This window comes from Oryx dammah, unplaced genomic scaffold (assembly GCF_014754425.2).
Source record: "Oryx dammah isolate SB20612 unplaced genomic scaffold, SCBI_Odam_1.1 HiC_scaffold_18, whole genome shotgun sequence".
NCBI classification, from domain to species: domain Eukaryota; kingdom Metazoa; phylum Chordata; class Mammalia; order Artiodactyla; family Bovidae; genus Oryx; species Oryx dammah.
In genome coordinates, this window is record NW_024070202.1 from 16,023,599 (window position 1) to 16,045,962 (window position 22,364).

At 39.8% G+C, this 22,364-nt stretch overlaps 1 protein-coding gene across 1 annotated transcript in view; it reads right to left on the bottom strand.

The window, feature by feature from the left end:
- Positions 1-22,364, bottom strand: part of COL28A1 (collagen type XXVIII alpha 1 chain) — a 183,791-nt gene that overhangs the window by 135,489 nt on the left and 25,938 nt on the right. Inside the window, exons 9-12 of the mRNA XM_040260502.1 lie at positions 21,960-22,004; positions 18,875-18,919; positions 17,823-17,876; positions 757-825 (exon numbers count right to left, since the gene is read on the bottom strand). Coding sequence (XP_040116436.1) covers positions 757-825; positions 17,823-17,876; positions 18,875-18,919; positions 21,960-22,004 — 213 coding nt within the window. The remainder of the gene's footprint in view (positions 1-756; positions 826-17,822; positions 17,877-18,874; positions 18,920-21,959; positions 22,005-22,364) is intronic.

Consider the following 22,364-nt stretch of genomic DNA (forward strand, 5'->3'; position numbering starts at 1 on the left):
CATTCCCTGGAGTCTCAATGTGCTTATTGTCTAAATGCCATCCATGGGGACCCCTGGTTACACTCGAAGTGCACTTTTTTGTACTGATCTCTGTTTTAGCCCCACGTTGAAGTCTTATTGTCCCAATAACATAGAAAAGCCATTTAAAATAAGCACTTTTGCTCTAGTACACCCTGCGTGATGCAGAGCACCCCAGAGTGTTGGGTGTTCCAGTCCTTTCTGGGCTTCCTAGGTGGCGCTAGTGGTAAAGAACCCACCTGCCAATGTAGGAAGTGTAACAGACACGGATTCAATCCTTGGATTGGGAAGATTCAGCCCTTCCTAGTTTCCAGCAAACCTGTCAGCATTTACTTATTCACTGTCAGCGTTCTTCTGACTTCTGCCCCTCTATGCTTATTTGATGTGAGCAGGTGATAGTTGATGTGTTAATGTATTTCACATCCTAATGACATTTTTGCCTGATAACATTTAGAGTCCATGAAAACTCAATAGAACCAGATGTACATTGGCAAGAGGGTGGGTATTTGGAGCCAAAAGTAATTTTCATTCCAAACAATCAAAAAATACATAGATTATTCTTGGGGTAACTGGCCCCAACTAGGGCATTGCAAGTGTCCAAGCATCCAGACTGTAAGTAATTCATCTACAGGCAGACTCCTTGTGTCTCTGAGGGTAAGACTGAGCACAAGTCACAGTCCTCCCAGCCTTACAATAAATTCAGAAATCATCAGTGGGCAGAGAGGCAAGTATCGTTACCTTAACACCTTGCTGTCCAATACCAGGGGCTCCTGGAGGACCATAGGGACCAGGAGGGCCAGGTTCACCCTGGAGAAAGAAACAGTTAGATGTTAGGTCAACTCCAGCATATTTGTTGAGCAGTTCTTAGACGTATAGTGCTGTGATAGGGGCTTTGAGGGCATCAGTACAACCTAATACACAGTCTCACGGTCTCCACCCTCAAGTGTTTACCATCCAGTTGGACAGACAACACAGACCCAGGATGGAATTAGCCATGAGGCACATTAGACCCAGATTCTAGGGTTCATGAAAATGTCTCCATTTAAATTTTTTAAATCAGATTTTTAAAAAAATTTTTGATTATAATAGTGAATCCAGTCTGGACCACATTTTCTTCATACCAACTCAGTTGAAATCTATAATTTTAAACATTTTTATGGAGGAAAATTCCCCAGAAGCACAAAAGATTTTAGGATCCATGAAAAGTCATAATTCGGCCTTCATTCATTTGTTCAGAACATCTTTATTAAGTGCTTCTGGCAGACACATTTGCTTCCTACCCGGTGATCATCCTCTCCCTTCTCTCTTCCCTGCTGTTATGAATCTGATCTGTTCAGGTCAGTGGGCAGGTATTCTTAACCCTCGGAGGTGTAAGATCAATGAGAATCAGTCTAAAATAAGGGGAGACTCTTCTTTCTCATTGCCACTGATGAGTCTATGTTAATCCTTTGGCTCAGTTCCGAGAAACAAGATGTGGGGACCTTATGGGATGCAAAGGGAAATTTTGCTTCTGCTTCTTTTGTTCCTTGGAGAGGTAATAGCTCGTCTTATAACCATGAGGCACCAGTCTCCCAGATGAATGCCAACAGTTGATGAGGGTAAGGCAGAAAAAGTGTAGAAGAGCCTAGCTCTTGGACAGCCTCTCTGAGCTCCCCATCCGGTCCTGACTACTCGCCTTCAAACACTCAGTTCACTCAACAAGAAGCATTCTTACGATTTGAACTGCTATTAGTCAAGATATTTGTTACTAGATAGCAGAAGCAGTTCACTTAATACAGCCTATGAGGTGGCAGGCCCATCATGGAGCTTGGACGTTATACAATTGAACGTGATCACAGCACTCAAACTCCTGCGTTTCACCGGTGAGGAAGCGGAGTCCCAGAGGGATTATCTGGCCTGCACAAACTCACACCTCGGAATCACCCACAGGAATGTGGGTCCTTGTGTCTTTCAGGCTTCTGGTCCTGTCATGTTGACAGAGAAAAGGAGAGTGGCTGTGGATCGCCATTTCTTTTTTATAATGCTAATTTCTTCTGTTTAACAAGATAATGTGTCTTTATTTATTGACACCAACATGAGTTTAATTATGAAGTCTTATTCTCACACTCAGGGAGTTCGTATGTTCAGATGCCAGCCAGAGAGCAACAGAGAGCACAGTGGGGAGATCTATGGTTGCTTATGAAAATCTGACTCCTAGACATTTTATGAGATCAATTTTAAATTTTATACCAGCTGCAAGAAACAAGGTAGTCAACTGATACTCAAAATTCACAATACTTGATCTTGCTGTCAAAATAAGCTGAAGATATTAAGAAGAGGTAGCAAGAATACATAGAAGAACTATATAAAAAAGATCTTCATGACCCAGATAACCACCATGGTGTGATCACTCACCTAGAACCAGACATCCTGGAATGCGAAGTCAAGTGGACCTTAGGAAGCATCACTACAAACAAAGCTAGTGGAGGTGATGGAATTCCAGCTGAGCTATTTCAAATCCTAAAAGATTATGCTGTGAAAGTGCTGCCCTCAATATGCCAGCAAATTTGGAAAACTCAGCAGTGGCCACAGGACTGGAAAAGGTCAGTTTTCATTCCAATCCCAAAATAAGGCAATGCCAAAGAATGCTCAAACTACTGCACAATAGCACTCATCTCACACTATAGCAAAGTAATGCTCAAAATTCTCCAAGCCAGACTTCAACAGTCCGTGAACCATGAACTTCCAGATGTTCAAGCTGGATTTAGAAAAGGTAGAGGAACCAGAGATCAAATTGCCAAATCAATCCATTGGATCATTGAAAAAGCAGGAGAGTTCCAAAAAAAACATCTACTTTTGCTTTCTCGACTATGCCAAAGCCTTTGACCAAAGCCTGTGATCCCCATGTGGATCCCAAAAAACTGTGGAAAATTCTGAAAGAGATGGGAATACCAAACCACCTGACCTGTCTCCTGAGCAATCTGTATGCAGGTCAAGAAGCAACAGTTAGAACTGGACATGGAACAACAGACTGGTTCCAAATAGGAAAAGGAGTACAGTCAAGGCTGTATATTGTCACCCTGCTTATTTAACTTATATGCAGAGTGAAGTTGCTTAGTCGTGTCCAACTCTTTGTGACCCCATGGACTATAGCCCACCAGGCTTCTCCATCCGTGGAATTTTCTAGGCATGAGTACTGGAGTGGGTTGCCATTTCCTTCTCCAGGATATGCAGAGTACATCATGTGAAATACTGGGCTGGATAAAGCACAAGCTGGAATCAAGATTGCCAAGAGAAATATCAATAATCTCAGATATGCAGATAACACCACAATTATTGCAGAAAGCAAAGAACTAAAGAGCTGCTTGATGAAAGTGAAAGAGGAGAATGAAAAAGATGGCTTAAAACTCAACATTCATAAAATTAAGACCATGGCATCAGGTCCCATCGCTTCATGGCAAATAGATGGGGAAACAATAAAAACAGTGAGAAACTTTATTTTGAGGTGCTCCAAAATCACTGCAGATGGTGACTACAGCCATGAAATTAAAGACGCTTGCTCCTTGGAAGAAAAGTTATAACCAACCTAGACAGCATAGGCTGGTTAAAAAGCAGAGACATTACTTTACCAACAAAGGTCCATCTAGTCAAAGCTATGGTTTTTCCAGTAGTCATGTATGGATGTGAGAGTTGGACGATAAACAAAGCTGAGTGCCGAAGAATTGATGCTTTTGAACTGTGGTGTTGGAGAAGACTCTTCAGAGTCCCTTGGACAGTAAGGAGGTCCAACCAGTCCATCCTAAAGGAAATCAGGCCTGATATTCATTGGAAGGACTGATGCTGAAGCTGAAACTCCAGTACTTTGGCCATCTGATGTGAAGAACTGACTCATTGGAAAAGACAGTGATTCTGGGCAAGATTGAGGAAGGGAGGAGAAGGAGACGACAGAGGATGAGATGTTTGGGTGGCATCACTGACTCAATGGACATGAATTTGAGTAAGCTCCAGGAGTTGGTGATGGACAGGGAGGCCTGGCGTGCTGCAGTCCATGGGGTCACAAAGAGTTGGACATGACTGAGCAACTGAACTGAACTAAACTGATACCATGGGCCTCAAGATGGAAGAAAGTCAGTGTTTAATAAAACCTACTATTTTCAAGTAGAACTGCCCTAACTTTATATAGATTATCTCACTTAATCTTCTAACCGTCTTAGGAAATTGGTATTTTTTTTCCCATTTTATGATGTAGGAATATCATCTCTATTTTTAAATTCATTTTTAAGTATGCATGGTATCACAGGGGGGAAAACATGGCTTTTTATTTCAGTCAGTCTAGTTGAATTCTGGTTCTATAATTTATAACCAGTTTGAGCTTTTGCAAGATCCCCATATGCAAAATGAGGGTCATTATATTTACCCTGCAGCATTGTTGAAAGGATTCTAAATAGCATCTTAAAATGTCTGAGTCGTAACCAGTCACATGGTTGGCTGTATAACATTTGTAGAGCAATTTTTGCTCACTAGACTTTCACTGAGCACCAGCCTGGTACCCAGAACCTCCTTACATAATTATAGACATAAATCAGGTTGCACCTGTACTTTGCAGACACTTACAATCTGGCTGGAGAGGTAAATGAATATAAAACAAAATATAAGCATGTGAATTAACTATAACAAAGGTATTAGCACAGCACACGAGACTCTAAGGCAGAAATGTTTAATTTTACCTTAAGGAATTGGGAAAGTTTTATACAGTAGTGAAAATATTTGCTCTGAACAAAAAAAAAAGTATGAATCATATCTCATCTGGTAGGAAAAGGGGACAAAGTTCCAGGAAAAGGAGAGTGTATGGTGTGAAATATTCTGGGCACAGTGAGCAGCTCTGTGGGCTCACGCAGACAGGAATGAAGGTGACGGTAGGGTCACTGTGTGGAGCCTCACTCTCCATGAGAAATATATGAAGAAACACATTTAAAACTTGTAATTTTCCAGAAAGTGATAATAGATTTTACTTAACCCAGTGTATCCAAAATGTTATCATTTCAGCATAAGCAATATAAAACTCTTAGTAATAATTTTATTTTTCATTATTTTTAATGTGATGTCTTCAAAATCCCATGTGTTTTTAATAATATGGTACATCTCAGTTCAGACTAGCCACATTTCAAGTGCTCAGAAGTCATGTGTGGCTACTCTATATTTTTAATTTATTTTTAATTGGAAGAAGATCCCCTCGAGGAGGGGGCATGGCACCCCCCTCCAGTATTCTTGCCTGGAGAATCCGATGGACAGAGAACTACAGTCCATAGGGTCTCACAGAGTCAGACACAACTGAAGTGACTTAGCCTGCCTGCCTGGAGGATAATTGCTTTACAATATTGTGTTGGTTTCTGCCATACATCAACACGAATCAGCCATAGGCATATATGTGTCCCCTCCCTCTTGAAACTTCCTCCCACCTCGCACCTCATCCCACCCCTCTAGGTATTCACAGAGCATCAGGTTTGAGCTCCCTCCATCATGCAGCAGATTTGTACCAGCGATCAGTTTTACATTTGGCAATATATATGTTTCAGTACTATTCTCTCTATTCATCCCACCTCTCCTTTCCTGAACAGCACTGATTTAGAATGATTAAAGAGGCTGGAGGCTCAGGTCAGAACCATGGAGAGTACCGACACTTAAGTCAGGTGGGAGTGAAAGAAGACAGTGTCTTGGGATCTGTGGAAGACAGTGGTCAAGAAAAATTGGGTGGGGGGCTGTGTTTGCTGACAAAGCCAGTATAAAAGAAGTCAGGAAAAAGAGAATTTCAAAAGGAACTCATTGTTTCCAAAGATAAAGTGATAATCTTCCACTTGCAAACTTGATCATCTTTTAGCATTCTCTATCTCAGGGAAGGGCCCCTCCCACATGTCAAGTGAGAGCCTACAAGTCATTCTTAACATCTCTCACTTCCTTACCCATCGAATGCACTGCATCATCAACACCTAGCAATATTCTGCTAACTCTCAAATCCCCCACCTCTGTGTCCTTTACCATGCCTCATGGCATCCAGTCCCATCACTTCATGGGAAATAGATGGGGAAACAGTGGAAAGTGTCAGACTTTATTTTGGGGGGCTCCAAAATCACTGCAGATGGTGACTGCAGCCATGAACTTAAGAGACGCTTACTCCTTGGAAGAAAAGTTATGACCAACCTAGATAGTGTATTGAAAAGCAGAGACATTACTTTGCCGACTAAGGTCCGTCTAGTCAAGGCTATGGTTTTTCTTGTGGTCATGTATGGATGTGAGAGTTGGACTGTGAAGAAGGCTCAGCACCAAAGAATTGATGCTTTTGAACTGTGGTGTTGGAGAAGACTCTTGAGAGTCCCTTGGACTGCAAGGAGATCCAACCAGTCCACTCTGAAGGAGATCAGCCCTGGGATTTCTTTGGAAGGAATGATGCTAAAGCTGAAACTCCAGTACTTTGGCCACCTCATGTGAAGAGTTGACTCATTGGAAAAGACTCTGATGCTGGGAGGGATTGGGGGCAGGAGGAGAAGGGAACGACCGAGGATGAGATGGCTGGAGGCATCACGGACTCGATGGACATGAGTCTGAGTGAACTCCGGGAGTTGGTGATGGACAGGGAGGCCTGGCTAGCTGCGATTCATGGGGTCACAAAGAGTCGGACACGACTGAGCGACTGAACTGAACTGAACTGTAGTCTACTCCAAAGTAATATCATCTCCTTCTCAGGTTACAACAATGTTAATACTCTTCATGCATCCATTCTAGCACACTCTAATTTATTCTCCCACCCACCCATTGCTGCCAGAGCAATCTTCTAATAGTAATCTGAGTAAAACCCTTCAAGTCCTTTCCCTTTGCTCTTAGGGTAAGGACAGAGCTCCTTCCAAGGCTTGTGAGCCCCTGCATGGTGTGGTGCTGTGGTGTGCAGAACTTTTCACTAGCCACCTAGCATCATTGGTCTTTGTTCAGGCCTCTGTACTTGCCATGCTCCCTCCTGCCCCAGGACCTCCGCATGTGCTGTTGTCTCTATCTGGGATGTGGTTACCTCTCTCTTTTCCTAGTTAGTCTTTAGTAATCCCTCAGATATCATTTTAAGCAGCTTGGCTTCAAGGAGGCCCTGTCTGGTCAGGTGAAATCCCTATTCTAGAGACACCGATAGCATCATTTCTCCTTTTCCTGAGCATTCGTTGCAGGTTTGCATTTTCACCTGTGTTAATATGTCTTCCCACAGACTGTGAGGAGGATTTCATGATTTGCTCAGCTTTCCAGTCTCAGTGTTTGCCTAGTTGATATTATCTACTCAACCATCCAGGCCACAAACAGTTACTGAACAGCAACTAAAGAGCAGGTATTGTGCCAGCTGCTAGGGCTGAACAAAACAAGAAGCTTGGTCTAGGCAGACGGAGTTGGGGGGTTGGAATTGTTCCTCTGGCATTCCCACTGGTTTACTTAGATTTTCAGCTGAGAGCAACTGTGCGTACATTACACAGTGATATCAACTCCTTATCACATTTTCTCCTGCAAACTTACCCAGACACAGCTAATCATTTTTTTCAGTTGAAGTCATAATGAAACCCCAATAGATGGTATAAGGTTACACTGTATGGAAAGTTCAGCTCAGAAATACAGCACTCCTCATTCCTGGAACTGGCTCTAACCAAAGTCAATATCTTTCATATCCCTAAAATAATAAATAATCAGTGGTTCTCCAAGACTGGATTTTTTGAGAACAGAACTTTACCTTTTCTAAAACAATACAGTTATGGATCATTTAGTCATACCTTGGACTCTTAACATTAGACAGATATTTAGCAACTTCTTTTTATCATTTCCCAGATATGGATAACACCAACTTTAATACTTTAAGTCTTGTGACAAGTATTCTCATACTTTCCCAGTGGGAGGAAATGATGAATGAGTATTTTGTAAGGTGCAAAATGGTTCAAGTATGCACAAAATGGGCTTCCCAGGTGGCGCTGGTGGTAAAGAACCTGCCTGCTAATGGAGGAAAGGTAAGAGATATGGATTCGATCCCTGGGTCGGGAAGATCCCCTGGAGGAGGGCATGGCAACCTACTCCAGTATTTTTGCCTGGAGAATCCCGTGGACAGAGGAGCCTGGCAGGCTACAGTCCATAGGATCAGAAAGAGTTGGATACGACTGAGGCACTTAGCATGCACGCGTGCACAAAATTCAGTCTTAGCTGAAACTCAGTGATGTGATTACTATATTAAAAGGCTTGGGAAAAAAATAAAGAAAAGCCCTTTTTTAGAAAGGTATGAAAAGCAGGGGAATGGTGGAGACAGGAAACTAACATTTATCAGCTCTCCTTAAGTCAAGCTCTATTTTTAGTTCCTAATTTTTCTTTCAGAGAAGTGTTATTTAATAAGAGGCTTATTTTTAGAAAATGTATCAGGCCAGCTCTGTTCTACATTAATGAAAAAAGGTTGTCAAAATACTTAGCTGCCTAATTATTGCCAACACATATGGCACTTACTATGTAACAGGTGCTGTTCTAAGTGCTTTTCATGTATTAACTCATGTGATACTCAGAACAACTCTACTATTGACCCATTATGTGGATGACAAAACTGAGGCATGAGAAGGAAAAGTAAGTTCCCCAGATCACAGAGCTAACACAGTATAAGGCTGGATCTGAACCCCAGCAGTCTAGCTTTAGAGCCAGTGCTAATAACCACCATGCAAAAGTGCCTCTTAGGGCTTCTCAATTCTTAAAGTAATTAAAAAATCATTTGCTTGCAGACTAAATTTATATCTTTATTTTAGTATGAAAAACATACAAGTCAGATAGTTACAATCTCCCCATAGTTGAAGATTCATTATATGAAGACAAAGAATCTAACATAAAAATAAGCTAAGAGAAAGTATACTTTCACAAGCTAACATATATGCCACTTCAGGCACATAAAGTTGACTTGGATTAGTGTTGTCACTGAGTCAGTGGTAAAGTTCATCTAAATTATATTTGGCAATACTATGATCACACAGTGTAACTCTACATATAAAGCAATTGTTAACCAACTGCACTGAATTTGGACCATGATTATTCAAAATCTCCAGTTGCAATCTTTTTTGAATAATATCTAGTTGGATAAGAAAAAAGACCACTGTCCATATTCCCCACCTACTTATGCTTTCAAACAAGAAAAAACCCCATAGCAATGAAGAAATGGTGGAGAATGTGATGAAAACTGTAGCGCCGTAGCAGATTTTAGTAACTCAGCTCCTTTTCTTAATTGCTACTAGGTTAAATCATGTGGCACTGTCAATATTCAACTATGTTTGACTTACCAAAGGATGATTCATATGTTTCAATCTATTAGGAAAATCATATTTCATTATATATGGTAGAATCTAAGGGATTGTGGGTCATTTTCCCTAAAAGGAGGGACTGCTCCGCAGTCCATCAGTAGAGCTTTTGAGAATCTCAGCTTTGGTGGACACTCTTAGGACTCCTCCAGCATAAAATGAGTTGCTAGAAACTACTCAGGGTGAACCCTCTCCATAAATCCAAGAAGGACGTCAATTTACAGAGAGATGATAGGTTCATAACAGTGTGATATGTTTCCTAAAAACTTACTCTTGGAGACTGGGGGCAGAGGAAAGTGACAAGAGTTACTGTTGAAAGAGTACAAAGTTTATATTAAAATGATGAAAAAGTTTTGTAAAGTGATGGCGGTTACACAAGACTGTGAATGTATTTCATACCACTGAATTGTATGCTTACGAATAGTTAAATGATAAATAGTATATATATTTTACCATAATTTTAAAAAACTCACTCTTAGAATAAACTTGATTTTCCCTGCTGCAATGTTGCTGGTAATTCAAACTTACTTGAATTAATTAAGAACGCTGATACAATTAAAAAAAAAAACAAAAACCATCTCTGACATCCTTCTGAAGACATTGCAGTAACTGACTCTGTCCCAGATTAGTGCCCCACCCGACTGGGCATGTGGGTTAGACTCAGCACCCTTTTACGGGAGACCCGGGCAGCATTTGGCTTCCTTGATCCATCGGAGCTTTCATCTTGGCAGCCTCAGCACACGCATGCTCTCATTCACACGCACACACAGCACGCCCCATCTGCTGAGGACCATATGCGTCAGGTATTTGGGGAGGAAAATCATGTCTTGAAGCCAATGGCTGACACACCCCATGTTCTGGCAGCCACTTGAAGTTGTCAATATCAGTTGTCTCACATCAAATGAGTTAATATGTTCATTTAGAATCCTGGTGGGCACATAGGCATGGAGGTCAAAGCCCTTTCCACAGTATCGCTGGATTACTAACGATTCTTTCCCGGGCCCGGACAGCAATAGTATTTAGAGTTTGACATCCCTGAAGAAGAAGACAGTCACACAGTTTGGCAGCTCAGCTCTGATTACCCATTAGACAGATACTTGTCATTAAAGTTGTAAAGTGATTCTTCTCTTTACACTGCTATGCACCAAGCAGTCACAACTTTGTTCAAGGGTGTAAGCCTGCCAGGAGAACCAGAAGGCCCATTATTGGTTTTGGACAACTGGAAAAGCTGACATGTTTGAGTACCTTGGACTTAAAATACTTTATTTACATGAAGCCAAAAATGTAGTCATTCTGTTATTAAGAGATCTGTGGACTTAAAAAAACATTTTCTGTTTGGTTAATTATTCTGTACTGGCAACTGTTGAGGTCTACATGTTTCACCTAATTTCCTTCCCATCAAGTTATAAAGAATTATATCCTATTATAAATCAGCATTTTTCAGTGGTTGAAAGCAATATCATGATGTTAGGGTATTTTTAGGCCTTTGAGTTGTGTGAGAGCTGAAATAAAACTATCCAAAGTTCTAGTGTAAGGAGAAAGTTTCAGCTTCTCCATAGTTGTACATATATGTGGTATTTGAACTATTTCCAAATCATAGCTGAAATATAAGTGATGTTCAGTAGGTCGATCTACTAAAGCTATTAAGCTAACTTTAAGTCAAAACGAGTATTTAAATACTAATACTATGTATTTATTTATTTAATATTTTTAAAATTTTAAGTTATTATTATTATTTTATTTTACAATATTGTATTGGTTTTGCCACACATCAACATGAATCTGCCACGGGTGTACACATGTTCCCAATCCCGAACCCCCTCCCACCTCCCCCCCAACACCATCCCTCAGTGCACCAGCCCCAAGCATCCTGCTCCCTGCATTGAACCTGGACTGGCGATTCATTTCTTATATGATATTATACATGTTTCAATGCCATTCTCCCCAGTCATCCCACCCTCTCCCTCTCCCACAGAGTCCAAAAGACTGTTCTATACATCTGGGTCTCTTTTGTTGTCTCGCATACAGGGTCATCATTACCATCTTTCTAAATTCCATATATATGCGTTAGTATACTGTATTGGTGTTTTTCTTTCTGGCTTACTTCACTCTGTATAATCGGCTCCAGTTTCATCCACCTCATTAGAACTGAATCAAATGTATTCTTTTTAATGTCTGAGTAATACTCCATTGTGTATATGTACCACAGCTTTCTCATCCATTCATCTGCTGATGGACATCTAGGTTGCTTCCATGTCCTGGCTATTATAAACAGTGCTGCGATGAACATTGGGGTACACGTGTCTCTTTCAATTCTGATTCCTCGGTGTGTATACCCAGCAGTGGGATTTCTGGGTCATAAGGCAGTTCTATTTCCAGTTTTTTAAGGAATCTCCACACTGTTCTCCATAGTGGCTGTACTAGTTTGCAGTCCCACCAACCGTGTAAGAGGGTTCCCTTTTCTCCACACCTTCTCCAGCAGCAAAGCTAAGAAATTTTGGTTTTGGTCTTGCCACAGGGCATGAGGGATCCTACTTCCCTGACCAGGAATCAAACCTTCACCCCCTGCAGTGGGAGTGTAGAGTCTTAACCACTAGATCCCCCAGGGAAGTCCCAGAATGTATTTTTAAAATTACTAAATCTTCACGGGGCTTCCCTGGTGGCTCAGTGGTAAAGAATCCACCTGCTAATGCAGGAGACACGAGTTCAATCCCTAGGTTGGCAAGATCCCCTAGAGAATGAAATGGCAACCCATTCTGGTATTCTTGCCTGGGAAATCCCATGGACAGCGGAGCCTGGTGGGCTACAGTCCATGGGGTCACAAAGAGTCGGACACTACTTAACAACTAAACAACAACCACAAAGATTTATGGTTGTTTTATTTATGATATATATATTCTAGTGAAAATAGTGACATTATAAAAAACATAAGATTCTAAGTTTATATATCTGAAACTGTGGGGAAAAAAACAATTAAGTTCCATGCCTGACTCAGAAGTAAGTGGAATTATAAATAAGGTATCAGGTCATTGAATGCACAAGAAGCTTTTGATGGGTTATGTTAACACTGTCCTGTTTCTATATATTATCCTAATATCTTGGAAGAATGGTCAAAATTCCTGACTTTTGCACCCTTCTCTCTGATTCCTCTACAATCCCTTGTCACCACCCTTCCCCCAATCTCTCAAACATTTCCAAAACCCTCCAAAACCCTCGGCCCTCAATTGTCGATTGATCACTCGACAATCTAAGTGATTCCATAGATCCTCCCTGTTTGACCTGTCTGCAATATGATACTGTTGACAGCTCATTCCATGTAAGACCACTTCCTCATTCTTTCATTCAACAAATGCTTATTTTCTGCTTATCTTAAACATGAGTGTAGATATCCTAATTTTTTTCTCTCTCAGATATGATAGTGGTACTCCTGAACTGTTGTCTCTAGATTTTCTGCTTTGGATTTTTTCAAAACCATAGTGGACCTGTACACATCTGTCTAATTCTTCTGCCAGTGGTTCATATCTGAAAGAGGACTGACCATGTTTAAAGGTATAGAGCATGAAAGCTATAAAGAAACTTGATTAGTTTCTTTAACTAAACTTCCAGCTACAACATGCAATGCATTCCTAGTAGCTGTGTCAAGATAACCACTCCTATTTTAAAAACTAACCTCTTTTCATAGAGCATTTTGAAGAAAACAGGTTGTTGTGTAGGGATGTTTACTAGCTTTACAATTTTAATTTCAAGATCTGTACATTTAGCTTTCATTTACTTAATTTCCTTATAAGAACATCAACTACTTACAGAAGTATCTGTTGTGCTTGGGAACCTCAAAACATGAGATGGAACCATGACAGAGGTAGACAAGGAGGAGTAGGCTGTCCAAGAACCATGTACAGTGGGCTAAATGCCTCATTTGCCCCCAATCCCACTAAAACCTAAGTCTCACTTATTCATTGATACTAGGTCTGTTGTTTATTTTGGGTGCATAGATGGATGTTTGATTCGCCAGAGATTATTTACTCTGACCATATCCATGTATTAAACTGGAGCAGACTGGCACTGCCTCTGAGTTTTTGTAACATCTCAGAAGCTAAATTGAACATAAAGTAAGAGTACTTTGAGTTTCTTACACTTGAGTACCACTCAAGAAGACACTTGTGTGGGAGTGTGGCAGGGGGTGGGGGGTGGGGTGGATCCCTAAAGAAAAATGTATGAACAGCCTCAAGTAGAACAATGGAAGAAGTTAAAAGAAGGGAGGCAATTCATCTATTGAAAGAAATCAATATATAATATAAATATCACAGCAGTTTTAGATTGTTTGAGGATTAGCATGTGCTACTTTGACACGAGGGAATACATCAGGGATAATTCCTAAAGCCCTTTTGGCCCTAGCACTGAGCTCTCATGCTAGGATATTTCAGCAAGTCACAAGCTATTTCCTGCTCAGACCACAGTGAGCAGTTCCTCCTCCCAGAGCACAAAGAGGGTCTTCTTGGAAAGAGCAGATTTGGGTGAGATTGGAGATGAAAACATCCTTCAGAAATAACCTCAGAAGGACATCAAGAAATGGCAAAAATTACCCAGTGTGGGCTTGGCACACCCAGCATTCTACTATGTTTATTTGTTCCAAACTAATTTTGGTTACTTGTTCTCTGTGATTTGAAAGGCCTGCCAGTCTTAAGCCATTCTTTCTAGTTATTGGAAGGCCCACTCTATGACCAGATGGAGTGGCTGCCTGACCCACAACAGCCCTTGGGAGGTGGCGTAGGGTTTGGAGGCCTTCAGTTTTTACAGAGAAAGAACGTGGTGTCAGTTTGGGCCTAAGGATATGGCTTCTCAGACACTTGTGTGATGATAGTTCTAATTGATTTTAGAGACCAATGGGATGATCTTCTTATAAATACCACTCTTGGCCCTCATCTCATGTCTGGGAGAGGCTGAGGTGGCCTCAAAGGCTTCATTCTGAGAAAGATCTATGTTTTGTTTCTAAGGTAACAAGGTCATTTAGGGCAGAATAGGATGTACTTTACATATGGAAACTATTAATGACAGAAATGATGTATGAAACAGGGCAAGAATCACATTTTTCTTTGATTTCACACATGCTATTTTTTCCTTTTATTCTTTGGCCACCTTTTCTGCAGAGCCTTTGATGAAGAAAACCCAACCACTGGAGCAACAGAACGGGATTGTCATTCATGAGAGAGACTATTCATAATTTCACATTCATAGACAGGCCTCCTCTAGAAACTCCCATGGAATCTTTGCAAATGTTACAAGTCCAAAGGTTTCTATTTTAAGGTCTCATAAGAGACAAAATATTTGAAAACTCACATTACTGCCTTCTTTTTCCCATGAGAGTCCTCTCCTTCTTTCCTTGCATTTTCAGATGAACATTATAACCAAGTAGACTATAACTCAACAGACTATTGTGGCGTGGTGGTTTAGTCACCAAGTCATGTCCGACTGTAGCCCACCAGGCTCCTCTGTTCATGGGATTTTCCAGGCAAGTATACTGGAGTGGGTTGCCATTTCCATCTCCAGGGGATCTTCCCGACCCAGGGGTCAAACCCAGGTCTCCTGCACTGCAGGCAGATTCTTTACTGACTGAGTTGCTAGGGAAGCCCCAACAGAGTATTGTTTCTAGCCAGAGTATGCTAGAAGGGGAGACATGCAGTTTCCATGCTGTCCAAAAGAAAGACATTTTTCTCAGGTTGGCTATCTAGGAAGTTCAGCAGTTTTCCTAAGGAGATATAATAAATATAAAATATGGGGGTAAAGAGCAGATTGACTGGGTTGGTATCCTGGTTCTGTCCCTTCATTGTTGTGCAGGCTTGAATTCACTGCTTACACTCTCTGTGCCATAGTAGCCTACTCTGTACTATAGGGGTAAGACTAGGTCATGCCTCAGAAGGCGGTGTTAAATGGGTATTTAAAACGGCATCTGCACATAGTAAATATATACTCCATAATGCTATAATTATAGAAACTTCACAGTAATGGTCATCCCTGTGTCCACTGGAAAATACAGATTTACTACATTTTAGAGATTTTGTGGGGGCACAAATTGCAAGAGCAATTTCATAAAACCATTTTGTAATAAAATGGTAATGAATTAAAAGAAATGTCACTATAAAACTTTGTTTCCAAATTGGGAAAAAAATAGTTTATCAAGTTTTTAAGCTTTAGAAGTACATTCTGGGATGCAAGATGAAATCACTCCCTGATATCTGATTTTTAAGATAAGAATAAATGTATAAAACCTAAGACAGTTAATGAATATGCATGCATCTCTGGTTGGCAGATCGAATGAGGAGTAGAAATTACTAATAGTCTCCATGTAATAGTCAAGAAACCATTATATCTGTGACCCTAAGCCAAAAATATAACTAGGAGAAAAACAAGAAACTCACTCCCATCTCGCTCTCTTCCAACAACCCTCAGTATTCTCTAGATATTGACATCTTTTCAATTGGCAGTGAAGTTTGTGATTTTAAACCTGTGATAATTTTACACCACAGTTTTGGGGTGGGGGCAGAAATTTTTAAAAGAGAGGCTCTTGAAAAGTTGAAGTCCTCAGCTACTTTTGGAAAAATGACTCCTCTTATGGCGAAGTTGTGAAAGTCAAGACTGAAGTGTTATTATGTTAGAAAACTACAGCCTGCCTCAAAATACTTGACTCATTATGTTTTCTTTCTAAGAATTAATGCCTTGTTAGAATTAAAAGCTAAACTCTGTGGAAATAAACTCATTTTAAAAGAAAACTCTAAGTAGTAATTGTATGAGACATGAAGAGACATGATCAAGCAGTCACGTTCTTACATGAACTGCCATCAGCCATCTCCTGAAGTTGCATGTCCAGCTCCCAGCCCAGCATCTCCACAGATGCCCTGACTTCCAGACTTCATTTCTCATTTTCCAAAATGACAACTTTGGGCTGGTATGATTTCTAATATCCCTCGTGACTCAAAATATCTATAATTCTATCGCTGTTGCAAACTTCAAATCTGATACCTGATTTTAAGCCTCTTTTTCATGAACAGGTGAAAATTATCATCTTAGGTGACTAAAGAATCCAAGAAATAAGTATGGATGTCAAAATATATATATATTTTTTTTTCTGGCTGCAGGATTTTTACCTACGGCGAAAGCAATTTTGTAAAAAACTTCTACTCAGTATTCAAAAGAGCCATTTCTTTCTCCAATGGCACCCCACTCCAGTACTCTTACCTGGCAAATCCCATGGACAGAGGAGCCTGGTGGGCTGCTGTCTATGGGGTCGCACAGAGTCGGACATGACTGAAGCGACTTAGCAGCAGCAGCAAGGACTGGAAAAGACAGTTTCCCCAGAGGAAGCTTAAGCACATACCTGCTGAGAAGCTCATTCTGTTTTAATTTGCCAGTTAAAACTGCCCTGGGAAATCACGTATTGTCATTATCTCATTAAAAATGCTATGTGTGTCCTTCCCTTACCTCTGTCTGAAAAAAGAACACTCAAATAGCCCACCGGCTCCCCACAACTTAAATTTAAGAGCACCCTTAAAAGACTGGCTTTACCTAGGGTCCTCTGGGGACAGCATCGTCTGCTCTTATTACTACCATAAATTCTATGGAACTCCAATCACTAACTCAAAATGTTTACTGGGTATTTACTTTATCTGAAAATTTGTAAGCATTTAGAAGAGTTAAAAAGGCGCTAAAACGCCTGTTTTCTGCAAATTAATGGCAACTCTTATAAACTGGTCTTTTAAAGATCCCTTCTATCTCATCTTTTGGTTCTATCTGACTTATTCAACTGCACCCTGGCTGTCTTGCCTGGTTATCTGTGGAATGACATTACAAGGCTGATACTGAGAGTTGAGATTGAAAGTGTTAGTTGCTCAGTCATGTCCGACTCTTTGCAACCCCATGGAGCCCACCAGGCTCCTCTGTCCATGAAGGAGTGGGTAACCATGCCCTTCAATCCCAACCCAGGAATTAAACCCTGGTCTCCTACATTGCAGGCAGATTCTTTACTATCTGAGCCACAGGGTTACACTCTTTCAATTAAAAAGCTTAATTTTTGTCAATATGAAAGTTATAAATCCCTTTCACTTATCAATTGTATACTGAGTTGACATTACCTGTGGGCAATAGAGTGATTTCAATTGTGTTATTTATTACTACTTTTCAATTTCTAGTGAGTCATAAAATGACTAACTCACAGGAGTAAGACGGAAACTCTGCAGAAATTCTGGATAATGGCTTACATTTAATGATGCCCCTTTGAGTAATATAATAATAATAAATGAAAAACTATGATACTAGCTTCCTACATAGACAAACATGATTCTGTGTGTGACACCTGGAGATTATTACGTTTTCCCAAAGATTCATCCCCAAAGAATCCACGGACTCCTGCTTAATAAAAACATGTATCACCCATAGGTCAATAGGGGAAAGGCACTCTGCCTGTCTATAACCGATGGGTATGATTACCTTATTGCCTTGAAATCCCTTCGGGCCTGGATCCCCAGGAGGTCCAGCAATGCCCTGCTCCAGGATGAAAACCAAGAATTAGTTCTGCATACAAAAGGCCAATGAGGAATGAATCATTCATAAGGGTCCCTAGAGATCCTGGAGTTGGAAGTCAAGACTGTCTGACTCAGAGTTAAGTGAAGGTTACACACATGGAGAAATGGGATGAGACAAAATTCCCTGTGTCAAACACACAGCTTCTAAAATAGTACCTAAAGCTGGGAGCGAACATTTGTTGATGAGCTGTTCATTTCCTAAACCTGTGCCTCCACCATTATTCCTGTGCTGGACCACTTTCTGGAAAGATTTTGATTAAACAGCTTTTAAAAATATGTATTAATATCCAACACATATAACTGAAAATTGGAGTGTCCAGTGACCCTTTGATAATAATCAGTTACTGCCCTGCCCTGGCACAATTCCAGACCAGAACAAAGAAGATGATGGTTAACAAGATGCCATCTAGGAAACTGGGGTAAAGGTATAATTTTCAGTAGACTTTTTGAAATGCTGAAATTAGCACTTCACGCATATACACACTCCTCCCATTACAAGTTTAGACAAGGCAAGTCCCCAGACTGGAAAAAACTGATTCAAATCATTTTCTGGAAGAATCATTGCATGTTATTGAGCAGTGACTACTTATGATGGAACAATACAAATGCTGTAATTTAGATAAAATGCATAGCTTTCCCAGCAGCAGTGCAAACATAGGTACATTTTGTTTTCAATTGCTTTGACATTATGCTTTTATATTCCTAGACTCTATTTGTTTTTTCTAACTTTTACTCTTTAGCTACTCTCTAAGTAGACTCACCTGCTGGTAACTATCTTGAGGGAACCTGGATTAGTTATTCAAAATATTAGAGCATCAGTTTTCAAACTTTGTTTCACACTGTAATTACCTGGGAATCTTCTGACTGAATTGGTAGAGGGTACACGTGGGCAAAGGGATTTTAAAAGTTTCCTAGATGATTCTAATACAGACTTAGATTTGGTTTTCACTCCCTTACCTGAATTCCTCTGGGTCCCTTTGGTCCATTTGGCCCTGGGGATCCCTGTGAAATAAAGTTAGTAGTAAGATACTCTAAATATTTATTTAGTTTGCAGTGATCTTAGGCGGCACAGAAGGGACTTTATTCTCAGTAATGGCCAGTCTTCCCAGCTTATCCAAACATCAGATTCATTGTTAACAAAATAATCCTTAATAACAAGCCACCTTGGGTTCCAGCTTTTCTTTAGTAAGAAAATCCATGAAACTACAATTTTGGATTAATTCTTTACCTATATATATTTGAAATTTTGATCAGAATTTTAAAAATGTGTTTCTTAAGAATTCTTAAAAAGCAGTATACTTTGTGGAATACTGTATTCTTCCAACAAGGCAATATCAGTTAAATTAAGTGAGTTTCCACAATGTATACATCACTCTTTTTCCCATCTTCAGGACATGGAACTTGGCAAAACACAATTTATACTCAATACTCTTCTAACAAAATATTTCAATATGTCTGTTAACTAGGAAGCCCTCTAAAGTTTCTTTCTATAAGAGTATAATCCAGTCTCTCTTTTCTCAAATTTCTACTTTTTTTATTACCAAAATGTAACCTATTTATAATATTTATACCATGACAATTATAGAAAAAACTAAAGTAATGGACAACAATCACACAGAGGCAACTGCTGTTAACATTTTAGGCATATTTTCATACAGTATTGTTCCCAATAGATTCTTTTCTTTAAATAATTTGATCAAAATGTATATCCAGTTTTGTGTCCTACTTATCTGGTCTTCCATTTGATCAAAAATATTTTGCATGTCATTAAAAACTCTTAGTAAATGGAATAATATCTAAGAATGTGAATCTATCATAATTATAATTACCCATTTCCCTAGTTTTGACGTTTGTTTCCGATGATTTCTATTGTTAGCAATATTATAGTGAACATCTGTGTGTATAAATCTTTGTTCAACTTCTGATCTATCCCTAAGGATAATTTCCTAGAAGATGATGATTGGCAAAGAACCTGTAAGCACATTTAAGGCTCTCTCTCACTTTCTCTTGTCTCTTTTATCTTTCCATATGGAAAGATAAAGGAACGTTTCCTCCATAAAGTGTGTTCAGATTTCCATTCTCACTACCTGAGTAGAGAGAATACATCTTCATTTTATAGAACCCCCATCAATACTGAATATTATATATTGCTTTATATTTTTAATATTTTATTGCTAAAATATTTTAATGTTTTTACTTTTCTCACTGCTTATGTGTTCATTTATTATCCATTTATATTTTCTGTTTTATGTATTTTCCTGTTCTTTGTACATTTTACATGTAAACTTACATGAACTCATGATGTCAAGGACACTACATTTCTTTGACTTTAGACATGCCTTTTTTCAGATTTTTACATCTCTGATATTGGAATACACTATACAATCAATCCCATCTTACATTTATAATTGTCAGTACTTTTCTTTCTTTCTAGCACTGAAAATAATAGGGCATTTAGCAATCCCTGGCATATTAGTCAATGAACTACTTTAAATCTTTGTCAGCCATTTTTATTTCACATAGTTTTTCCAGTCATTGTTTGACTTTCATTTCTGTTCTGTGTGTCCCTTCTTCAGTTATTTTCAAGTCCATGTCCATCTCCCATTTTCAGTTATTCTCTGGGAAGAATCCATTCATTATCACACCTTTCATTTTTTCCCAGAGATAATTACCAAGCCTACATTTTTCAGATTCACCTGTCTTTTAACTCTGCTGCTGCTGCTGCTGCTGCTAAGTCACTTCAGTCGTGTCCAACTCTGTGCGACCCCATAGACGACAGCCCATCAGGCTCCTCCATCCATGGGATTTTCCAGGCAAGAACACTGGAGTGGGTTACCATTTCCTTCTCCAATGCATGAAAGTGAAAAGTGAAAGGGAAGTAGCTCAGTCATGTCTGACTCTTCGCGACCCCATGGACTGCAGCCTACCAGGCTCCTCCATCCATGGGATTTTCCAGGCAAGAGTACTGGAGTGGGGTGCCATTGCCTTCTCCAGTCCTTTAACTCTACAGTAGTTTAAAAGCGTTTAGAAAGTCTCAAGCTATTTAAAACATTTAGTTAACAGGCCAGGGTCACTATTTCTCCTTTTCTTCTTACCTTCTGCTTCATTTTCTCTCCTGGACTCTTCCCATAATTAAAAGATGGACACTGAAACACTTTATTATGTTGATAGTATGCTGTTAACAGTTAACTGTAATGAAAACTATTTACTTTCACTCTGTACTATTTTGGATCCTTTATCGTGTTTCAAATACACTCTCTGTGTATTTCTGGTCCATTAAGGAACTCCTTAACATTTTAATATTGTCTCCAGTTTACATATTTTATTCATATTTATTTTCTAATGAAAGGTAAATAACTACTCAGTTATCTGTGGTTGGCTGCATTTTCAGTTTCAAACCCCTATTTATGTCTGTGAAGTGAAGTTGCTCAGTCGTGTCCGACTCTTTGCGACCCCATAGACTGTAGCCTATCAGGCTCCTCCGTCCATGGGATTTTCCAAGCAAGAGTGCTAGAGTGGATTGCCATTTCCTTCTCCAGGGGATCTTTCCGACCCAGGAATCGAACCCGGGTCTCCCGCATTGCTGGCAGACGCTTTACCGTCTGAGCCACCAGGGAAGCCCCTATCTATGTCTAGTTCTTCCCTATTATTGAAGAGCAGTTCATGAACGTATTTCATAGAGTTCTTCATTCTATTTTGGAAGGTGCTTGTTCTCAGGGTTTAATTTACATCTGGAAAACTATTCCACTTTAATCCAATTGGATCTTGAACTGACTTTGCCAGTTAAGTTACTCTTTCACCATTAACATTTAGTGGGCCTGGTCTCAAAGGTTAGGGTGCCGCAGAGGTGCGTGAGGGCTCCATTAACTAAAGTTAGGGGTGGCTTTGTTTTCGGCTTCATGTTTCACAGATGTGAAAATTGAACGGTGACTCTCTAATTCCAGTAGTGAGAGCAACATTATGCTTCCCAGGATTTCCTCTTAAGGAAACTCAGCCCCAAAGAGATCACAGCTGTTAGCATTTTAAAAACCATGTTCCTTACTTTGTCACCCTTTATGCCGGGTTTACCGCATTCTCCACGTTCACCCTGAAAAATAAATACACAAGATGAAGAAGACAGTCATTCAGTGTTAGGATTCTTTTTATAAGATTCCCAGCAGAATCTTATGACATTAGCAGTCTGATGAATTAAACACAATTTTATCCTCAATACTGTGGGTTGTTTGGGCATTGAACTCTGAAAAATTTTATCCTTGAGTCATTTCTAACTTGACAGAATCAAATTAGTAATACCACCTAATGAGGCTTCACATTTTTGAGACATGGATGAAATTAAGAGAAAAGAAACTAAGGCTTAATAAGCATCTATGATATATTATATGCCCTTTGCATATATGTGATTTGATTGAATCCACACTACAGCCCAATGAGATCAGTTTTGCCATTC